At 49.5% G+C, this 22,266-nt stretch overlaps 1 protein-coding gene across 3 annotated transcripts in view; it reads left to right on the top strand.

Annotated features, from left to right (window-relative positions):
- The window catches only part of GPR107 (G protein-coupled receptor 107), a 74,627-nt gene that overhangs the window by 27,696 nt on the left and 24,665 nt on the right, over positions 1-22,266 (top strand). For all 3 annotated transcript variants that reach the window (XM_067040497.1, XM_067040496.1, XM_059072000.2), the window contains exons 8-14: positions 209-319; positions 665-798; positions 5,703-5,778; positions 7,350-7,423; positions 7,825-7,942; positions 10,982-11,112; positions 13,763-13,806. In XM_067040497.1, the coding sequence (XP_066896598.1) occupies positions 209-319; positions 665-798; positions 5,703-5,778; positions 7,350-7,423; positions 7,825-7,942; positions 10,982-11,112; positions 13,763-13,806 (688 nt within the window). The remainder of the gene's footprint in view (positions 1-208; positions 320-664; positions 799-5,702; positions 5,779-7,349; positions 7,424-7,824; positions 7,943-10,981; positions 11,113-13,762; positions 13,807-22,266) is intronic.

The raw sequence follows: 22,266 nt of genomic DNA, 5'->3' as shown, positions 1-22,266 counted from the left end.
TGTTAGCTTGAAAATTGTTATTAAAAAAAATTAGGAGGATATCATAGAATAAGAAAACGTCTATTTAAACTCTGCTCTGGGAGAGTTTGATTCATCTAAGTAAGCAGTCTGTTTTCCTCTGTTCATCGTATTCACGATTTATTTCTAAGATTTAAAAATTTAGCTGAGGATTTGGGTACCCTTAAATTTTTTTTTTCTTCACTTTCAGTTTTTCTTTAACATCAGCACTGAAGACCAAGAAGGCCTCTACAGTCTTTATTTTCATAAATGCCCTGGAAGTGAAATACGGTCTAATGACAAGTTTTCATTCAGCCTCGATGTGAGTACCATACAGAAACTCACATGTGGGTGTTGTCAGCCATGTAAAATAGGAGACAGTTATTTCTTTATGAGAGTAGTTTTAAGAACACTTAAGCCAGAGTAAGAGAAACGTGGCCAAAATAACATTTATGCCAGTGGGCAGGATACTTCAGCAGAGGGTTCATAAATAAGAAAATATGAAGCAATTTAGGATGTGTTTACACTTTCAGCCTATGCATTAAGAATGTGGTTATCTGCTGGTACTCACTTTCTTGAACTTCCATGAAACAGCTAAGATTCCAGATTGCTGAATATAGGATGATCTGTTTCTGAAAAGTAAAAATTAATGTCATGTTGGTTTCAGATCGAGATCACAGAGAAGAATCCTGACAGCTACCTCTCAGCAGGAGAAATTCCTCTCCCCAAATTATACATTTCTATGGCCTTTTTCTTTTTGCTCTCTGGGACCATCTGGATTCACATCCTTCGAAAACGACGGTAAATTATCACCTCCTTGAGCCCTTCATCCAGGAGTGTTCGGGGATTTGTATAATTTCACCTTTTGCTGTCTTCTGAACCTGGAGGACTTGGCACTAGCGATCCTGTTCTCTTCAAAGGGCATCTTCCCCGAAACGAAGGGAGACCGTGCAGGAGCCTTGCCGCCTGGGAGGCCTTTGCATGCCTTGGTGTTTGTTCACTTCCCAGTGCTTTGTTTAAAAAGCAAATCCAAATATTTCAGTAATATACAAGCAAAATAAAATGTGTAAGCAAAACATTTCCGTAGCGAGGACACTAGAGTCCAGGACTCAGAGTGAACACATTGGTGCCATGCAGGGGCTCTTTGTTCTTAAGAGACGGATGAGGACCGCCCAGTGCCTGGTGGGAGCGTGGAGTTGCTGCTGAGCACTGAAGGCCCCGCCCAGAGCCTGGGCAGAGCAGATACTCACCTCCAGGGGACCGCCACTCGAGAAAACCTCTTCACAGCCCGCCTGCCTGACCCTGGGCCTTTCTTCTGAAATCCCTGAGGCTTTAACTTCCTGTTCGGCTGGGCCCGTGAGCCATGGCCGCTGTGCCTGCGCGTCCGGAGCCTGTGCTCCGCAACGGGAGAGGCCGCAACAGTGAGAGGCCCGCGTACAGCAAAAAAAAAAAATAATAATAATAGTAATAACTTCCTGTTCTTGGTACCTGAGGGGAGCAGCAGCGTATGTGCGGAGCTAGTGTTTAATCGTGTCCCTCCCCCACGTGGAAAATAGAACACTAATTTTCAGTTAAAAAATAGTGTGAAGTGTTTGCTATAGTATAAGGCCCATAAACTGTGTAAATGATGGTATGTGAATATGGTATTATAATATGGATTTAAATTCAGACAATAATTAAGCACCCCCAAGTACCAGATACCTCTTCCTCTGGAGCAGTGGGACAGATTGAGATCTCTTTAACCTCTGGTGGCCAGATTGTGTTCCAGTGGACATGTTCAGCTCGGGTACTGGGCTCTGCCGGATGTGGTTGCTGGTTCCTGTTTGTTGTAAATCTTTTACATCCTCTGGATGGAACTGTGTCTTGTTTACTTGTGAAGAGCCCTACATGATCATGTTTGGACTGGAGATCAGGCAGCCATTAATACGAAAAAAAGAATCCTACAAATTCAGGCCATAAGAGGTGGCCGGTTGGGGGGCGGCGTTTGGTTTGTTTTTTTAAAGACAGTTTTGCGTTTGCCGTTATTAGAGACGAGTAAGAACTTGGAGTCGGGGACCCGATGTCGGGTGTGAGTGCTGACTCGTACTGCCTGTGCGCCTTCCTTCGCTCTAAGTCTCCCTCCTCGGCTGCAAACCTGGGGCCGTCAGAACTGCCCTGCCTTCCCCTCGAAGTCTTAGAGCCTTAGTTTTCTTATGTGATTCCCCCTGAAATGATGTGTACGAGAGTGTTTTGCAGATCAGGGTGCTATGCAAAGATGAGGGACACACAAAATAGTTCAGCCAGATGTTCAGGGGTATTTTAATTTCCCTTTATTTAGCGATGCAACCGTCGTTGTCACTGGTTCGCTTATAGAAAACCGTGGCAGCAGTTTACAATCTGTGGTTAAACAAGGCTGACCTACTTGTTACAATGTATTGTAAACTTCTTGTTGAAGTGTAGCCTATGTACAGAAACGTATCATCTCGGCCCCCTGCCCCGTCCCCGTGTTTCTCCCAGGGTCTCACAGCCAGCCGTGTGAGTCACGGCACAGACGTGCCTCCAGGGCTGCCCGCGCACTTCAGAGACTTGTAGCCCCTCAGTGGTGGAGGGAACTGAGCGATTTTTGGCCTCGTCTTATTGAGACCTTGAGGGGCGAAGTGAGAGACATGGCCAGCATCTGCCGACAGAGCTGGCCCTGGGACCCCGAGTGGCTTGCTGTGCCTTGTGGTTCTGTCGTGGGCCCCAGGGCACGGGGAAGTGGGAAGGGAACACGGGCAGCTGATCGGTTTGGTACCTGCTCTCTGCCTAGCCAGGCACTGGATGTCATGGCTCCTTGAGGGCATTGAAGGCCCATTTTCAGCAGAGGTTTCTGAGGCCTAGAGAGATGAAGGTCGTCAGGGTAGAACCCGTACGTGAGCCAGGTCGGCGTGGCTCCAGAGCCCGAGATCTTTCCTTCATTCACATAACGGCCCAGCCATCAGTGCTGTAACTTGGACTGCGAGTCTTGGTGGCCAGGGTGTGTGGTGAGCACAGCCCTTGACGGTTCTGCACTCTGGGTGAATCTCATTACTCTTCAGGAGGGACAGACTGCTCTGGCCTTGACTTCCCTTTCGACCTTCAAGTAGGTAGGCACTGGGGCAGGAAAGTACCAGGGAGGAAACCAGTCCGGAAACTGGGTGTGCGTCAGCTCACGACACGCCCTCCTTATCGTTCTGTGCAAGGCCCTCTCCTGTTCAGTTTCCTGTCCCCTCTCCCGGTTCCTTCCCCCGCACGGCCAGCCACTCGGATGCGTTTAGTATGTGTTCTGGGGGTATTTGTGTATCCTTGTAAACAAATAATGTTTACTGGTATTGCATGTATTTTTTTATATATATAAATTTACTTACTTTTTTTTTTTGACTGTGTTGGGTCTTCGTTGCAGCATGTGGGCTTTCTCTAGTTGCGGCGAGCAGGGGCTGCTCTTCGTTGCAGTGCGCGGGTTTCTCATTGCGGTGGCTTCTCTCGTTGCAGAGCACAGGCTCTAGGTGCGCGGGCTTCAGTAGTTGTGGCTCGCGGGCTCTAGAGCGCAGGCTCAGTAGTTGTGGCGCACGGGCTTACTTACTCCACGGCATGTGGGATCCTCCCGGACCGGGGCTCGAACCCGTGTTCCCTGCATTGGCAGGGGGATTCTCAACCACTGCGCCACCGGGGAAGCCCTGCATGTATGTTTAATTTATATACACTGTTCCACCTGTCGGTATTATTGTTGTACATTTTTCACTAGAATATCCTCTTTGAGATCTAGTCACATGGCTGCACATCCAGTTCATGACTGTCCAGCTGCTCCGTGTCATCCACGGTGAGCGTCCCCATTCCACTCGCCCAGCCCCTTAACGGTGGGGCCCTCGGTTGTCTGCATTTCCCTGCTTCTCCGTGCTGTCACGATCCCCCCTCCTTCCTGTCCCCAGAGGGCTCTGCAGCCTCTGAAGTACATTTTCGGAAGGAGGTGCCCAGGCGTCGGGAGTCGGGGAGCTCTCCTTTAATTTCGCGAGGTGCTGCCGGTTCCCTGCCGCGATGCGCGCCTGTGCCGGCTTAGGCTTCTCCTGCACGTGTGCCGAGACTGACACCTTGTGTTTTGCCAGTGTGATGGGTATAAACTGGCACCTCATTTTCTTCTGCATTTCTCTGAATATCAGTGATATGAATTACCTTTGCAGAGACGTGTTAACCTTCTGGGTTTTCCCTCTGTGACTGCCTGTATTTGCATATTTTTCTGTGGGATTTTCTGTGTTTTTCTTGCCGCTTTGCATAAGTTCCTTGCACATTCGGATCTCCACCCCTTGCATGTCTTAGACGTTGCAAATTTCTTCTCCCAGTTGAATTGTTGAGTAAAACTCGTTCATTCTAATGGAGTCACAGCTATCTAATTTTAGTCTTTTGGGCAGTGCTCCTTGGATCTTAAGAGGCGCATTCCTACTCCAAGATTACAAAACGTGTATTTTATGCTTAGCAGCAGACTCCACCTGGGTTGTAAGTAAGTGTGAAGCAGAGATCCAGCTTTCCTTATTTCTTATATAGGTTTGAGCTAATTTTCTCCCAGTGTCAGTCATTAAGCAGGCTGTTCTTTTCCCACTGACTTGGTATCACCTTAATTATCAAGCTTCTGTACACACACGAATCTAGTTATAAGCCTTCTAGTCTATTCTCTTGGTTTACTTGTCTGATGCGGCACCTGTTTCCCATTTTTTACTGCTGTGGCTTTGCAGAATGTCTTGATGTCCGAGAGTGGGAGTCCCCACTGTAGCTCTTACTCAAGTCTTTGTTTGCTTTCTTTAGTAGAGTTTAAGACTTTTCTCCATCATGGTTTTGTTTGTCTTATTAGGTTAATCCCTAGGATGAGGCGGGAGGGGGTAGAGGAGTTGAATGCCTGGCAGCCTGAAGGTGGACTTGTGCCTGTAGGGGAGGCGAGGCAGTGGGTGCTTCGCACCACTGTCCTTGTATGTTTGGCAGGTTCCAGCCGTGAGGGGGGAGAGAGGGGGCACAACCCCAGCGCTTTCTCTTTGACCATCCCTGCTGCCTGGCTCCAAATCCGCCTCTCCTCCTGGCTACAGATTTCCCCTATAGCTGTACCTAATCACCTCCACCTTCTTGGGGATTTCACGCCATTTTCATAGATCCATCTGCCTCATTCTTGCCTCTGCGGGCTTTCCAAGGTGCTTTCTGGAGAAGAAGCTGGCAGCCTGTTTAGATTTTTTTTTTTTTTTTTTTTTTTTTTTTTTTTTTTTTTTTTGTGATATGCGGGCCTCTCACTGTTGTGGCCTCTCCCGTTGCGGAGCACAGGCTCCGGACGCGCAGGCCCAACGGCCATGGCTCACGGTCTTATCCGCTCCACGGCATGTGGGATCCTCCCGGACCGGGGCACGAACTCAACGTCCCCTGCATCTGCAGGCGGACTCAAAACCAGTGCACCACCAGGGAAGCCCTAGATTTCCATCTTATCAGGCCTGGAAACCCATTGTGCATAACTCGGCTCCATTCACAACATTGAATTGTATTGTAGAGGCGACTTGGGACCCCATTCCAGGCCTTTTCTGCTGGCAGCAACCACTTGTTTAAAAAGCTTCATGTTTGTGGTTTGCTTAGATTAGACTTACTGCCTCCTTATAAGTATATGATGCCTGGAGCTTTACCTGTTCTTTGGGAGTATGAAATATTCCTTTAATTCTTTTCTCTCTGTTTTTACATAGGAATGATGTATTTAAAATTCACTGGTTGATGGCCGCCCTACCTTTCACCAAGTCCCTTTCCTTGGTGTTCCACGCAGTACGTATTAGTATTTTGGGGTCATTTATGAAATGATGTACAATGCCTATACTATCTGGAAAAATAAAGTAGAAGACAGGACACATCAAATAAAAGGTGAAAGAATACCTTTGTCATGAAGCCTCCTTTGGTCTGGGAGGGACTGGTCACGGAGATAAATCATCACAGTCTCCCTAATACTAGACTTGAGATCTTCAGACGTTACCTTCAGACTCAGAGTTTTCTCAGACCACTTGTTGGTGTTTTGTTTGTTTGTTTGTTTTTGTTTCCCCAGTCATTTCTTGAGATTAGTGTGCCACCTGCTGAATTGTTTCCATGACTTCCTTTATTTTTCCAAATATTCCCTCATGTTCCCCTTTGATTTGAAGTTCAGTGTTAGGATACTTATTTGAGAGAAAACTGATGCTCTAAAGATTGAGGCATAAGAATTGAGCTTAAGCTTTGAATATTTAGTACTGATGCAGATTGACACGAGCCTGCCCATGGGAGTAAGGTCACAACTTCCCTGATTTGTAGGCCTACGAGGCACCCATGGGTCATACGTGAGGGTGACAGTCTCCAGACACGTGCACAAGATCCTACGGCACTTAAAAATATTGTCCTAGAAAAAGTAATAATGTAGCCAGTTACAATTTCAAGAAATGACAGTTATTGACAGATAATTTCCCATTTGGGTGTAAGGTAAAAGATTCTTTCTGGAACCACGTAGATAACGAATGATAAGATTCTTGAGTCACCTTCATATCTAGACAGCCACGTGTTGGGAGAAAGAAAGATGTATAAAGAAACTGATGTCAGCTTTGGGAGTCCTGCCTGGAAGTGTTTGGGCCACTACTGAAACTGGTCACTTTAGTTAAAATGCACTGGTGATTTCAGGTAGCTCTAAATCTACAGATTTTTTTCCAAACAAAACATAGTTGAAGCTAGGTGATTCCACGTAGATTTTTTTACTGACTTTACTGACTTATTTTGTAAGCAGCAAGGCTATGAAAGATAAAGCTCTTGACTGGGGCATTGAAAAGACCTGTGGCATTTGGAGCTTTGTTTGTCTATTTGTTTTTTGGTGGTTTTATACGTCATTTTATTTTATTTTACCCGGGCTACGGCAGTGAAAACCTGGAATCCTAACCACCGGGGAACTCCCTTGGAGATTTTAAAGAAAAGAATAGGCATCCATTTGCCAGAGTGAATCACCTGCCTCAAGAGAGGGGCCCTGGGACTTCCCTGGTGGCCCAGTGCTTAAGACTCTGAGCTTCAAATGCTGGGGGTGCAGGTTCGATCCCTGGTCGGGGACTAAGATCCCACATGCCGCGTGGCACAGACAGAAAAAGAGAGAGGGACCCGGACTAGGTGTTAGTGACATGGAACCCTTGCGTCAAGTTCCGTGTCGGGACGCAAGTTTCCTGACATTTGTGGTGCGCTTACAGGCTTCACTGTGCGTCAGCAAGCGCGGTGTTAGGGATTGGGAGCGGGTGTCCCCCGTCACGAGGGCCTCTGGTGGCATTGCCTGTGCTGCTGTGTGTAAGGCGTGTAGTAGGTGATCTTTCTGAAATGCACTTGTTTGATTGCAGATCGACTACCACTATATCTCCTCCCAGGGCTTCCCGATCGAAGGGTGGGCTGTGGTGTACTACATCACTCACCTGTAAGTATGCAGCGTGACACGGGAAGCACCCGCCCTGCGAAGTGGCTGGACACACAAGTTGGGGGCGCCGTGGTAGGACGAGACCTGCCCCACGTTGGCTGGCCCCGCCCTCCCAGGGCAGCCTGCCAAATCCCGGCCAGGCCTGAGGCGCGGGGCGTACAGTGGCTGTCCCGACTTGAGAACCTGGGGCTGTCCACGTGCTCCCGCCGATCAGACGGTGGGGTGCATAGCTAACGGTTTGCACGCCTGAAAGTGCTGCTCACTCACGGTGGATTCCCTGAGTTTGGCCACCTGTCTTTTGCAGGCAGTGCGTGAACTCATAGAACGAGCTGTAGACTCCGGCTCTCAGAGTGAGGTGCTGAGGAGACCCGTGGGTGTCTGTCCGTGTTTTTCCTTTGCAGCTTGAAAGGGGCCCTGCTGTTCATTACCATCGCGCTCATTGGCACCGGCTGGGCTTTCATTAAGCACATCCTTTCTGATAAAGACAAAAAGATCTTCATGATTGTCATCCCGCTTCAGGTAAAGGAGCCCTAGTCCTGCTTGTCCTCCTCCTCTCCTGACACTTAGCTGGGCTCAGCTCCGGCCTGCCTGGGAAGAGGGAGTCAGTTCTCCTGGAGACCCCCTCTTCTGCCTTTGGGATTGGAGACTGGGCCTCCCCTTCTGAATTCTGACAGACCCAGACCTCAGGTCATTGCACTGGGGGATGCTCCACCATCTACCATCTTTAAGCCGGCGTGTGGATAGGGAGCTGCTGAGAAATTAGGGAATCTGTTTGCCTTGTAACAACATGGTCCTGTTAGCAAAGACGCTTGGGTACACAGCGACTTGATCAACAAAATTTTTTTTCCCCCCGGCATGCCGCACGGCTTGCAGGATCTTACTTCCCCGCCCGGGGATTGAACCTGGGCCATGGCAGTGAAAGCGCCAGGTCCTAACCACAGGCCCGCCAGGGAATTCCCAACAAATTATTTTAAAACTGAGTGACATCAGTGAGTTTCCACAAGGTAGAATATGAGACATTGGGGCAAACATTTATTAAATGCTTTATATGTTTGGGACCCTGGACTGAGGCCAACTCTATAAAATTGTGGGCCCTCAGGAGATGAACCTTGTCTTATGTATAACAGTCTTATTGGATATAGAACCTGGACGTAAGGGACACATAATGAATGAGCAGAGAGGTCGTAGCAGGGGTGTACAGCTCCTCAGCTCTGCTTGACCAGGGAGCTTCTGTTTGGTAAAGTTGTTCTCGTCAGCCAGTCGTTTTGGAGCGCGGTGTAAGTGTGGCCGGTGAGGGTGGGAGAGGGGCAACTCTCCGGGCACCCAGGGCGGCCTGCTCCACCCTGGTGACTGGCGGTCTGGCAGTGCTTGCGGCCAAACCCTCTTGACATTCAACGATAAGGGGCACACACTAGCGCCAAGTGAATGGTACGGAGTTGCTGTAGGTCTCCAGCGAGAGAGTACTCACCCCAGTTCGAGTGATCTGGAAGAGCTTTATGGTGGAGATGGGCCTTGCCTAGGTTTTAAGGTAAGACACATGACGGAGGCAAACATGACACGACTGTCGGGTGTACAGGAGGTGCTGAGGCGCTGGGCAGGTCTTGGCTGTTGAGCCACTGGGGCCGCTTCTCTGCCGGGCTGAGTTCTCCAGCCTGCCAAGGTCTCAGAGCTCGCAGGCCGGGGGCTGGGGTGCTCCTCCCCCTGCTGTCCTGCCCCGTCGCGCCTTCCCTCTAGGAGCCGCTGCCTTCCCCGCCAGTTTGACCCTTCCTCACGTAGCCTAAACGGTGATATAAGGGACACATCTTCCCAGCTTCCCCCCTTTGGTTCCCCACAAGGTTACGTGGCAGCTCACTCTGAGGAAACACGGCCATTTTAAAAACTCAATGTAAGGAAGTTATGAGTATTTAAATGTAAGGACTCGTCTGGGAAATCCTTGAGCATCAGCCTTGAAAAGTTGAAACTGTTTCCTTTTGGTCATGGGGAGCCTCTGTGCATTTCTGAGTAGGGAGGGAGTGATGTAAAAATGGAGTTTCGAGAACATTATTGGCGCTTGGTTCCACACCAGCACCTCTGGGAACATTTTGTGTCTCGTGTCAAGAGTGTGAACTAAGGACAAAATGCAGTTAAGCATTTAAGCTGTTAGTTTCCCACTTTGTCTTCATGGACAGAGCCACAAATGGCAGATGTTTAGGATGGACTGGGCTGCAGGAGGAACCCAGAGGCTGGGTGTCGGTGGGAGACTGAAATTTCACGCCAATTTCTGCATTTGTATTAGGTGAATTATGGCTTCAGTAATGATTTAACTGATAAGTCCTAGATGGAAAGAGAAACTACCCTTCCCAAGTCATTGCATGACAGGTTTCACATTTTTGTAGAAGTGTGGAGAATTCCCTTTAGAGCAGTGAAGCAGAGTATTTGGGACCGTGGACTTTGCGTGGAGTACAGAGGTGGGATTCTAATCTCTGCTTTCATACCTAGCGATAATCTTCGAAAGAATATCTCATAAATTATGTCTCCCCCATGCTCAATAGTGTCACAGTTTTAAAAATATTCCTCTCTCTGTTTAGCCAGCTGAGGGACTTTTCATAACATGCCAAGAGCTTAATGACAGGACCGAATGTAGAAGGCACACGCTTCACTTTGGAGATTGAAGCGGGCCGTGGACGCGGACGCACCTCAGTGTGGAGAACCAAGCCGTGTCCGCTGTGGGGCAGGCCGGCCCGGGTTACTCCTCTGAGAAGCAACGTGGCCACTCACCCACTGGGCTGAAACCGGCCCTCCGTGCCGCTCTGGTCTCTGATGAAACGGTCCTGTTATCTGTCCCCGAGAGCCAGGGGCCCCCGCGTGAGATCTCAGGCCTGAGGAGGTGGCTGAAGGGGATGTGAAGTGCCACCTGTTCAGCACCTGAGCGAGCCACTGCTGAGCCTGCAGCTGCCTGCAGAGCAGTGTTCCGGGTGTGGCTGCATGACAGATCACCCTGCTATGGCTTAGTGACTTCACGGCGCGATGACTGTTTACTCTGGCTCACATTTTCTGTCGGTCAGGAATTCGGCAGTGGCTTACGTGGGTGGGTCTGGTAGGTCTCGTGCAGTTCTAGTAGACGGTGGCGGGGCCGTCTTCACTTGGCCTCCGTCTCCTGGGCTGGGAGGACTTGGTCAGATGAAGTGGGAACTGTGGGGACTCCTCGGGCATCTCCTCTTTCTCTGCCTCGCTTCTCCGGCAGGGCGGCTTCAGGGTAGCCAGACTTCTTATAAGACCGGGGCTCCAAAGGTGTGTGAGAGCCAGGCAGGGGCAGTGTCCTTTGCGTGACCTGCCTTGGAAGTGACGTGTGTCGGTCACGGCCACCCTCTAGTGGTCAGAGCAGTCGCAAGCTCGAGGAGGCACGGAGCCTACTTCTTGATTGGAGGGAAGCAAAGTTCTACAAGAGCACGTGGACCTGGAGACCATGCTGTGGTCCCAGGTTGGGGCCTGTAGGTTCCGGTGTCCCCCCCGCATCGAGGCTGCTGTTGTAATGATCTGTCCGTGCTTTGGGGCCTCAGCAACTTCTGTGTCCTGCAGGTCCTGGCAAACGTGGCCTATATCATCATAGAGTCCACCGAGGAGGGGACGACCGAGTATGGCTTGTGGAAGGATTCTCTGTTTCTGGTGGACCTGCTGTGCTGTGGAGCCATCCTCTTCCCGGTGGTATGGTGAGTGCCTGCGCGGAGGGAGGCCGCGTGTGCACCGGGGGCTTGTCTGTCCAGCCCGATGGCTGAACGCGCCGTTCCCAAACTGGTCAGAATCACACGGGGCATCTGTTCAAACATGACGACTTCCTGGGCCCCAGACTCACCTGAATTAGTCTCCAGGGGCAGGACCTTGGGATTTTTGTCTCTTTCAGGTTTCCCAGTAGATTGTGGTAGCGCTCATCTGGCACAGGCTTTTAGCAGTTCAGACACTAGAGAAGATTCTTGAGATGAGAACTTATTAGCAACATAAAACAGCAGAATGAATGTAAAGGGAAGGGAGTTGCAGAAAGCCCATAAACAGCCTCATCTCGCCAAATTAGGTAGAAAGTGAGGAAGTTTATTAACGTAAAACTAGTGATCGTTCTCAGCTCATACACATTGCAGATATCTTCAGAATGGTTTGCTTCATTCCTGGAAGTGGCAGGCTTTAGATGTGTGTATGTATTGTGCTCTGATTGTGTGTAAAGACACGTTAGTGCCAAGTCAGTGGTTGATGAGAAAGAATATCCTCCTGAGATCTCATCAAAGTGAAGGAAATTCTTGCTTCAGTAGGAAGCAGTTAGAGGGAGAAGGGCTAACAAAAATCAAACACTCGACTTCATAATGATCTAGTTCCGTGGCTACTTGAAAGCAATCAAATCTTTTAGAATAAAGTTTGAAAATACAGGTTTACCTACCTTTTATTAGAAGTGAGGTGTTCCACTCGGCGGTGCCCCATGCAGTGAATTAATATTTTTAGACTCCTGGGGTCGATCAGGTCATTCAGTTATTCTCTTTATTTAGAACATGGTGCCAGTGGAGTATAATCCGCATTCCAGCCAGTTATTTAGATTCGCTCTTAACCCTGACTCCGTCATACATCACATGTGCACATGCATCAGGTCGGTAGGTGGAGCAGACAGCTGCCGGCGTAGGAGAGAGAGCACGGGTGAGTCTGCTGAATCTCCACAGCCTCCCCGCATCCTGCCCAGCCTTCTGTAACAGGATGGCCAGCCTTGTCTTCAGGTGGAAAGGTCATCTGATTATTAGGGGACAGAGCCTCAGCCCCTACTGCCACATTTGCACAGTAACATAGAAAGGACCTGGGGGACTGGGGAAGCCCCAGAGCCCTGGAGCTACAAGGGGCCACTTCCCGCCATTCATTAGTTACAGCACTAAGGAGCAGATGCCAGATGGCAAGATTCTTCAAGGTAAACACTCTGAAAATTGCTGTAAAATGAAAAAACTCAAGTACTAGAGAGGTAATTTAAGAAGCAGTATCAAGGGCTTCCCTGGTGGCGCAGTGGTTGAGAGTCCGCCTGCCGATGCAGGGGACGCGGGTTCGTGCCCCGGTCCGGGAAGACCCCACGAGCTGCGGAACGGCTGTGCCCATGAGCCATGGCCGCTGAGCCTGCGTGTCCGGAGCCTGTGCTCCACAACAGGAGAGGCCACAGCAGTGAGAGGCCCACGTACGGCAAAAAAAAAAAAAAAAAGGAAACAGGATCAAAAAATTCAGATTCAGCCAGCTTTGGTTCATTGTCGGCTTTGTGCCACTTAATTTCACATGTTGCACCATTCAGTTCTCACGGGTGGGCAAACTGCGGAGGTTTTAGGAGAAATGACTTATTTACAGTTGAGTAGAGAGTGGACAGCTGTGCCAGGACTGCAGCCTGGGTCGTGAGACCCCAGCCCTCCTCCCCCTGTGCCACGTCTGCGTGTGCCGTGCCCTTCCTCGCACACAGTCCTCCCCTCGGTGCCTGTGAGCTCTGCCTAGAGCGCTGGTCTGCAGCTTCTTTAAGAACGTTCGCGTTCCCCCGTCTGGATGGTAATTAGTTACCAGCACCTCACAGCCAGAAAAGATTCCCTGGAGGTTGGCATTTTTTCAGCAAAGTCAGAAATCTCAGGCCGATGAAGTATCGAGTTTTAATGAAGCCTTGCGCTTGCCAGCTCCTAGACTAGACTTCAGAGGTCGCCCTGTGACCTTCTTGTAGGGTCCATTCTCTCCAGGTAGCAGGTGAACTCACTGAGGCTCCATTGTCCTAGCTGTGCTGCAGCGGTAGCGTAGCTGTGGGACTGAGAGATGAGGTAGAAAAAGATGAGGAGTGTTATGTTACTGTGTTTTGAGCTTTCCCCTCACACCCAGGTCTCTGCCAGGCTTTTTTTTTTTTTTTTTTTTTTTTTTTTTTTTTTTTTTTTTTTTTGCGGTATGTGGGCCTCTCACTGTTGTGGCCTCTCCCGTTGCGGAGCACAGGCTCCGGACACGCAGGCCTAGCGGCCACGGCTCACGGGCTTAGTTGCTCCGCGGCATGTGGGATCTTCCCGGACCAGGGCACGAACCCGTGTCTCCTGCATCGGCAGGCGGATTCTCAACCACTGCGCCACCAGGGAAGCCCTCTGCCAGGCTTTTTTGAGCCAGCAGAGGGCATCTGTAACCCTCAGGCTTGGGCACCATACATGCTGATGGGTTGATTATCAACAATCATGTTGTCTAGGGAGAGTGCTCTAAAATCATCTAGTCCAGCCTTGTAAGTTTATAATCGAGAGATTCAAGGCCTCAAGTTACTAGTGCTGAAAATAGAGAGGAATGCAAATTTGTTAGCTAACCTTTTGTTCTCCAAATGTTTATTTTTAGGTCAATCAGACATTTACAAGAAGCATCAGCAACAGATGGAAAAGGCAAGTTCCTTTTGGTGCTGGACAGCGTTCCCTAAAGCCACATGCCTGGGCCCTGCTGAGGGTGGAGCAGGAAGGCCGGTGCTCGAGGGAGAGCCCTAGGGGCTTTGTAAGAGCAGCCCCGGGCTGTTTGGTGGTGAGGCAGGTGGGGAGCATTACGGAGAGCAGTTGTCTAAGGCCTGGAGGTGACTGCTTATCTCCACGCGTGGGTGTGATCTTTACCTTCTAAGAACTGAGTCAGGAGGAGAAAATGTCTTGGAAGGACCAGGTAACACTTCACTGTGAGAACAGGAGGTATTATGGATTGGGAATGGCTATGTGTAAAGCATCCCTTCCTGCTGATTTAACACGCTTTCAAAATAATTGCGTCAGTATTCATATAAAAGAGAGTCATGCCAGAAAGCACCTCTGAAACTCTCTGATTTTTAAATGGTTGTGCCTTTATAACCCTTTTGCATCTTCTTGATTTTCGAACCATGCCTCCTAAGTCTGAAAAGAAACCACAGAGAAAATGTTTTGCGTTTCTGGGCTTATTTGAATAATGTCCACAACTACAGGCTGCCGTGGGCCACGTGCGCAGCTGGTTGAGGAGGCGTGTTCTCTCAAAGGTCCCGTCTGCCTCTGGGTCCATAAAATCCCACACCCAGTGCTGATAGTAATGTTCTTTAAGGCGGATTATTCATTTGTTCTTGTTAAATAAAATTTTGTTGCCGACCTGTTTTCTGATTGTAAAAGTAATGTAGATTCATTTTGGAAATTTTGGAAAATAGATAGTAGGTATAATCTTCCTTCACATTTGCTAGACCGTTAATGTCGCATGATTTTCTTTAAATTGAATTAACCTGACTTCAAGGCATCATACCAGTGTCGGGCGCGACCCCGGCGTTCTTACTGAGAGCGCCGTGCTCGCCGGGCTACCTCCGGTCTGGGGCCCACAGTAGCTCCTGTCCGGATTCCTGCTGTCTGGGGCCGTGAAGCGCTCTTGCCGTGAGAAGCCCCGGTACTCAGATTCCAGGCTCCCAAGGTGCCCCCAGCTTCCCAGGTGGCCATAAGGCCCCACTTTCAGAATGTGCCAACTCGCTTTCTAGTCCCAGGAAATAGCTTTTTTTTTCTCTCTCTCTCTCTGCCTTCAAAGGCCCTGGATTCCCTTCTCCCTCTGGAATGCCCTCTGGGATAGATTCCTTTTTTAAAAAAATTATTTATTATTATTTATTTTTGGCTGTGTTGGGTCTTTGTTGCTGCACACGGGCTTTCTCTAGTTGCGGTGAGCAGGGGCTGCTCATCGTCGTGGTGTGTGGGCTCCTCATTGCTGTGGCTTCTCTTATTGTGGAGCACGGGCTCTAGGCACTGCGGCTTCAGTAGTTGTGGCACTCAGGCTCAGTCGTTGTGGAGCACGGGCTCTAGAGCGCAGGCTCAGTAGTTGTGGCACACGAGCTTAGTTGTTCCACGGCATGTGGGATCTTCCCGGACCAGGGCTCGAACCCGTGTCCCCTGCATTGGCAGGCGGATTCTTAACCACTGTGCCACCTGGGAAGTCCTGGGATAGATTCTTTTCAGTGAGTTTAAGCTGGAACGTGGTCTGCAGAAATCTTTTGCTTTAAGCCTGGCTTTCTGCGTCACGGATCTCAGGGAGCCAGCCGTTCTGCCTTCTTGGAGTGGGGTAAAGGAAAGCTGCAAAAAATAAACCATGAATTAGAATCTTGATAAAGCACGCTGCCACAAACAGAAAGTAAAATCCCACCTTCTGGGAACTTACTGTTTGGGCATATTCTTGCCTTTTTTTTTTTCCCTTCTTCTATGCATGTTATATAAAAAGTTGGTTTTATTATTTATGTAACTTAATGAATAGGTCTTTCTCTTATTTTAATATATTGAAATGAGACATTTTAACTTTTTCATCTTTTTACACTTCAGTAGTTCTGGGTTCATTTTACTGACTGTTTGACTGAAAATGTCTAAAAATCCCAAGGGTAATGTTTTCCAGTTGATAAGTTTTATCTGTACTTTTCTTTTTTTTATTAATTAATTAATTTATTTGTCTGCGTCAGGTCCTTGTTGCGGCACATGGGTTTCTCTCTAGTTGTGGTGCGTGGGCTCCAGAGCACGCAGGCTCAGTAGTTGCGGCGTGCAGGCTTAGTTGTCCTACGGTAGTTGCGGCACATGGGCTCTCTAGTTGTGGCGTGTGGGCTCAGTAGTTGCGGTGTGTGGGCTTTGTTGCCCCGCAGCACGTGAGATCTTAGTTCCCCGACCAGGGATCAAACCCACGTACCCTGCATTGGAAGGTGGATTCTTAACCGCTGGACCACCACAGAAGTCCTATCTGTACTTTTCTTCTTGGCTTCATCCTTACCCCTTTGTGAATTCCTCTATTCCTTCCTCACCACTCCCTTCTCCCCTTCTCCATTGTTCTGATCCTCTGACACCTCTCTGCCTTCTCCACTTTGCTTTTAGAGGGCTTGGGGGCGACTGTGGTGATTAACTGTCTCTGTGACCATTTATTCCATGAGACATTGATTGTTGGCTGAGGATCTTAGTAAAGTGTCTTGCCTGCGGTGGACAGCACAGCAAGTGAAGCCCAAGATGGGGGGGGTCACAGTTGTCCCCCGGCATCTGTAGTAAAGAGAAACTTTATGGAACAGGAATGCTTTTGTCATCCCCTGGGGCATACAAGGCAGTTTCTTGTTTTTTCCACCAGGTGACAGCATGGGACCTCTTCAGCAGAGAGCGAATATGAAAACCGGAAGTCATGCAGGCACACCAGGGCTTTCGTTCCACCATTCTCGGGGACATACCATTAAGAAAGCACCTTTGAAAGAGAGACAGTTGATTAGAATAGGGGTGTCTTCTTGATTCGTGTTCTTCCACTGAACTGATTTAGGCTGTGGGGTGCTTTTGAGCTAATCCAGAAATGCACATTTCACTCTGAGCTTTGAAGAATGCTTATGCTTGTGACCCTTCCAGAAACAGGGCAGCCGTGTCCCCACAGTTGACATCTCCCCTGCAGAGAGCTCGGGGACAGCACGCTGTGCTGCCACACCATCCTCGGGCATGGCTGCTGAGTGGCCATGCCCTGCTCGGCTATCCCAGGACAGAGGTGAGGCATCACGAGAGAGCTTGAGTGAGCGCGCTGCCCACCGCCTGCTGGTTCTGGAATGTCGCGCTTGACCCTCTATGCTCCTCAGTTTGCCCTGCCTGAGATCTAGCCCATCCTGGGGGCAGCTGACAGAGCAAAGGCCGTGGGCAATAAAGTCTCCTGCTGCATTTGGAAGCTTTTGGCTGGATGGAGCCTGACACTTTGATTCTTATTCTTAGTCTCATTATTCCACTGACTCATTACATGACCTTGACCGCGACTTGGGCTTACGAACGTCAGTTTAAGTGCATCCAGGCTGACTGACTGCAAGTGGGGGAAAGGCCGTTTGTAGTTGTTCTCCCTGCACTTGGGATTCATATTGCTTTCTTTTCTCTTCTTTTTTTCTGTTTTGAGACGTAAGAGGTGGATTTATTTAGAGAAAAACACACTCCACAGAGTGTGGTCCATCTCAGAAGGCGAGAGCGGCCCCAGGGTACGGGGTTGTCGGTTTTTGTAGGAGCGGGGAATTTCATAGGTAATGAGTGGGGGGCGTGTTCCAGCTGTTTGCGGGCACGTTGCTTTCCAAGAATGTGGGCTTGGATTTGTTTACTTCTTGGTGTCTAGATTCCTTTTGACAGAAGCTGAGAAAGTATTAAGGAAAACATTGAGGGCAAAGCTGCCCACTGTCCTTAAGTCGTGTCTTTGTCTCTTCTGTCACACGTGGTGGCTTCTCTCAGGTGCTCTGTCATTTAGTGTCACTGCCGTGCCACATCCTCTGAGAGGAGGCTTCGTTGAGTCTTCACAGGCACGCCCAGCTCTGCTGCGCTGTGCTTTGCCTTCCAGGAGTCACTGGCTGTTTCTGCCTTTGCGCCTGCACGCTTGTTCCCTTCTCTTTCTCCAGTGTCATCACCTCGGAGGGCTGGATTGGGGAGACACACCACACGTCTACGTAACAATCTCTGCTTCCGAGCGTCTTCTTGTTTCCCCTTTTGTTTCTGAGGAAATTGCAGGGGAAGCCTTCTTCGGAATCTTAGCTTTCCCGTGAGCTTCAAAAGCACTTAAACAAATGGTGATTGGCTGGTTGAAGAGGTTATGGAGGAAAGGTTTCATTCCCAGCGGCCGCTATGTTCTGAAAGTAGCTGTGGCCTTGAGAGGGCAGCCCTTCTCAAGAGGGTCCTTGGAATCAGAACTTTTTTCATAATAAGGCTTTATCAGCCTTCTTTGCTGTTGATGTTTGCACTGATGGTGCAAAAGCAGAGGTGGGTAAAACAGCTGGCGCCTTAGCCTGATTCAGGACGGTGGCACCAAACTGTTAGTGGCCACTGCATTCTTCATTGCCACCTACTTCCTGGGGGTGAAAAAGGCTCACTTCACTTAAGAATGACCTTGATGAATTAGGAGAAAGTACAAGTGTTACTGAGACTCACCCTTCGAATGTAAGTCTTGTACCATCCTGTGTGGAATGGGAAGTGCCCAGGAAGCACTTGTGCACCGTGCCGGGGGGTGGCGGCCATCTTGAGGAAAAGCATGTGTGCAGTTGTTTGAGTTGTGAGCCGAACTAGCTGCTTTCTCTCGGGACACTGTTTTCATTTGAAAGAATGATGACAGTGGAACTGTGTTTACTCAGACCTGGGCTTTTGACAGACATTTTCCTGAAAATGAACGAAGTGAATGTGTCGCTTCAGAAAAACAATTAAAAATATTTGTTGTCAGCGATCTAATTTTCACTTGAAAGCACAGATTTTAATTTAGGAAAACTTTTAATCTACCACTGTAAGCTTGACGGCTTCCCAGTTCTTAACAGACATCTGATGTGAGCAGGGGTGATATTAAACAAATGTGACTTTAAAAATATTTTATGGTAAAAGTTTCAGTATCTCAGAGATCTGCTTAACTCAGTGAAACAATATTTTCTACCTGATCAGTGCATGTTACACAGTCATGCATGAATAAAAGATCCATTCAGAGTGTAAGATGGACCCGTGGATTTTACTGTGACAGAGTGCGAAAGTTCATTGCTACAGGGACTTCCCTGGTGGCGCAGTGGTTAAGAATCCGCCTGCCAATGCAGGGGACATGGGTCCGATCCCTGTTCTGTGAAGATCCCACATGCCGCGGAGCAGCTAAGCCCGTGTGCCACAACTACTGAGCCTGTGCTCTGGAGCCTGCGAGCCACAACTGCTGAAGCCCACGTGCCGCAACTACTGAGCCCACGTGCCGCAACTACTAAGCCCGTGTGCTGCAGCTAATGAAGCCTGTGCACCTAGAGCCCATGCTCCACAGCAAGAGAGGCCGCCGCAATGAGAAGCCTGCGACCCCGCTCACCACAGCTAGCGAAAGCCCGTGTGCAGCAACGAAGACCCAACGCAGCCAGAAATTTAAAAAAAAATTTTTTTTAATTATAAAAGACCAGTAATCTAAAAAAGAAAAGAAAGTTCATTGCTACAGGTTCAGATTCCCTACCTCACCTATCTTTAAGAAGCTACCATTTGTCAAGCTTTAATGCAGAATCAAAGACGGCTGTTCACAGTTCTCTGAGAAGGCCGACATCTGATTAGGCCCTATTTTCTTCATCGACTTCGACCAAAACACTCCCTCACTCCAGATTTGAAGGCAGAAGCAAGTACAAGAATCCACTTGTGTTCTACTAAGCCAGATGTTAAAGGGATTTACAAAAATGGAAAACAGTTTCACTCTTCTCATGAAATTTTTTTGAAAGTTATTTTTTAATAAGGAAAACATTGTTTATATTAACATGTAATGGATTATTTATTTTTATTACTTTTTTTTTCTTTTTTATTTTTATTACTTTTAAGTGAATTATTAAACGTTTTTGAAATTTGTTTCAGTTTCTAATATGGTGAGTATCGGTAGACTCTACCCACATTAACAAAAGCTCTTTGTGGCCCTCAGTAATTTTTTAAAAGTGTGAAGGGGTCCTGAGACTGAAAGTTTGAGAAACGTGTGTTAGGGACAAGGCTTCTGGAGTCTGGTGGTCACGGTGACAGTGAAGGGGCGTGAAAGCCTGCCTGGTTCTCCTGTGCCTGCTGAGCCCGCTTCAGACTCTATGACTATTTAAGATGTCTGTTCATTCTGGGCAACTCACGGGGGGAAAAAATGTTTTATTTGGATGTATTCGTATAAATAGGCCTAATGAAAAATCCACTGATGAGAAAGGAAGAGAAATACCCTCTGTCTTTACAGATAAAGTCTTATTGGAACACAGCTGTGCAGTGTGTATGCCTGTGGTGTGTGGCTGCCTTTGCGCTGAGGTGGCAGAGTGGAGGGGCTGTGGCAGAGATCCCCGGCCCACGAGGCCCAGACGCCTGCTCTCCAGGCCTGTAGAGAAACCGTTGGCCGGCTCCTGGCTGTTGTAGACATTTAAGAGATACCATTTTAAAAGCTGTACCTACAGTGCAGTGCTGTTGACTGACTTCACTCGATATTGAGCACTTTGAAAACTGCTCAGCTCACATAGATGTAGGAAATCACTGCTTTTAAGTATTTGCCGAACTGCAACTGAGTCCTTCATCTGTGAGGCCGTGGTAACAATGCCTCTTCCCCCGTAGAGGAGGTTGTGAGGCTTACATGAGATGAAGCATGAGGGGTGCCCAGGCAGGTGCCTGGTGCCTGGTTACCACTCAGTAAATGTGACCACCAGCACTATTGTTCTTTTCATCGTCACAGTTCCGAGACCACCCAGGGAAGATCACTGGGGAGGAAAGGGGCGGCCTGCCTTCTTGCCAGCCTGTTTAGTTACCCATTGGTGTAAAGAGGAAAGGTGAGAGTCTAGGGAAGGGGTGGTGTTTCCTCTAGATTGGGTGCGTTTGCTCTTTTGCTGCTGCGTCGGAGAACTGACTTGTTAAGTATATGAGAACCTGGGTTCTTGCTGCCTCGCGGGCACTTGTTCCGTTCTCATCAGTAAAAAGCACTTGCCAAAATCCAGAGTCATGGCTGTTCTTCTGAGAGTGAGTGGGGGGAAGAGGAGTCCACAAGAGGTCAGCCTTGCAGGGGGCTCCTGAAGCAGGCGGACCTGCTCCCGCCCCGCCCCCAATCCCTGCCCTTCCCGCGCTCCCTGGGAGGCTTGTCAAAACCCTCGTAGCCAGGCCCAGTTGCCGAAGAGCCAGGGGCAGCCTGGGCCTCTGTCCTTGAGTTAAAGCTCTGCACGTGATTCCGCTGCTCACCCGGTTCAGAGCCGTGGCCGTAAAGAAACTCTAACCCACCTCAGAGACGTTCTCCTCTAACGGAGACTGATGCCCAGGGAAGGAAGGGGCAGGCCAGGCCGGGGCACGCTGAGTTACGATGGTGCAGCGACCAGAGTTCAGGTCTCCTGGCTCCTGTCCGAGGTATTTCTCCTCTCGTCTTGCTCATTCTTTTACCATATTTGCTGCTGCTCGTGGTGGGGTCAGAAATAGCCAGCCCACACTTGGTGGGCCTTCGCTCCCGTGGGAGACCAGCCCGGCCGTGGTTCAGTACGCCGCAGGCCGTCAGCGCTCTTAACTGCAGGGAGAGCTGTTTTGGAAGGAGAGCAAGGGGAGGCTTGGGATTCCAGGCTGTGGCGTGCAGCGTCACTGCCCGTGCGGCGCGCCGGTGAGGCTGCGCCCTCGGAGCTGTGGCTCCTCCGCTGCTCAGCGCGCTGCCTCAGCACGCGCACATGGCAGCCCCGCTTCCAGCAGAGCCCAGGGCCACCACTTGTTCCCCTTTCACTTACTAGAGCCTGGCCTCCTGCCAGGTGTGGCAGCCACCGCAGCGCATTTGGTATCGGAAAACTATCAACAGTTGACCCTTGGACAGCGCAGGGCTCGGGGCAGTCGAACCCTCTGCGCAGTCGAAAGTCGATGAGTATAACTTACAGTCACCGCTGTTCTTCCGTATCTGCATTCCACAGACCACGGGTCCCCTAGTGCTGTAGTATTTACCGTTGGGAAGACAGTCCCACGTAAGAGTGGACCCGAGCGGTTCAAATCCGTGCTGTTCAAGGATCAGCCGTAATCCTAATACAGTCGGTCGTAAGGCTGTAACGTCAGACGTTCACCCGGTGCGTGCTGTGCGCTGTCGGTCTTCCATGTACGGTGTCAGTCAATCCCTCCAACCCACCCTAGTGGTAGGTGGTGTTTTTCGTGTTTTACAGATGAAGGAACTGAGGCTCAGAGAAGTTAGGTGAATTATCTGAGGTCACACAGCAGCACAGTTGGAATTAGAACCCAGGATGTTCAGATGTGCAGGGCCTCCGCCGTTACTCACAACAGTACGTGAGCTTGCTTCCTGCCTTCACAGCCTTGGCTGTGACTAGGACGCCCACGTGGGACCCGGGAGCCTGATCCCATGAGCAGCAGACTTGCAAACAGATGTCTTGTGACTGGAAATGATGTCTGTCGTGACCGGTGGGT

Source organism: Kogia breviceps, chromosome 8 (genome assembly GCF_026419965.1).
Source record: "Kogia breviceps isolate mKogBre1 chromosome 8, mKogBre1 haplotype 1, whole genome shotgun sequence".
Lineage (NCBI taxonomy): Eukaryota > Metazoa > Chordata > Mammalia > Artiodactyla > Physeteridae > Kogia > Kogia breviceps.
The sequence above is the reverse complement of the archived record's forward strand: the minus strand, read 5'-3'. Positions and strand labels throughout refer to the sequence as shown.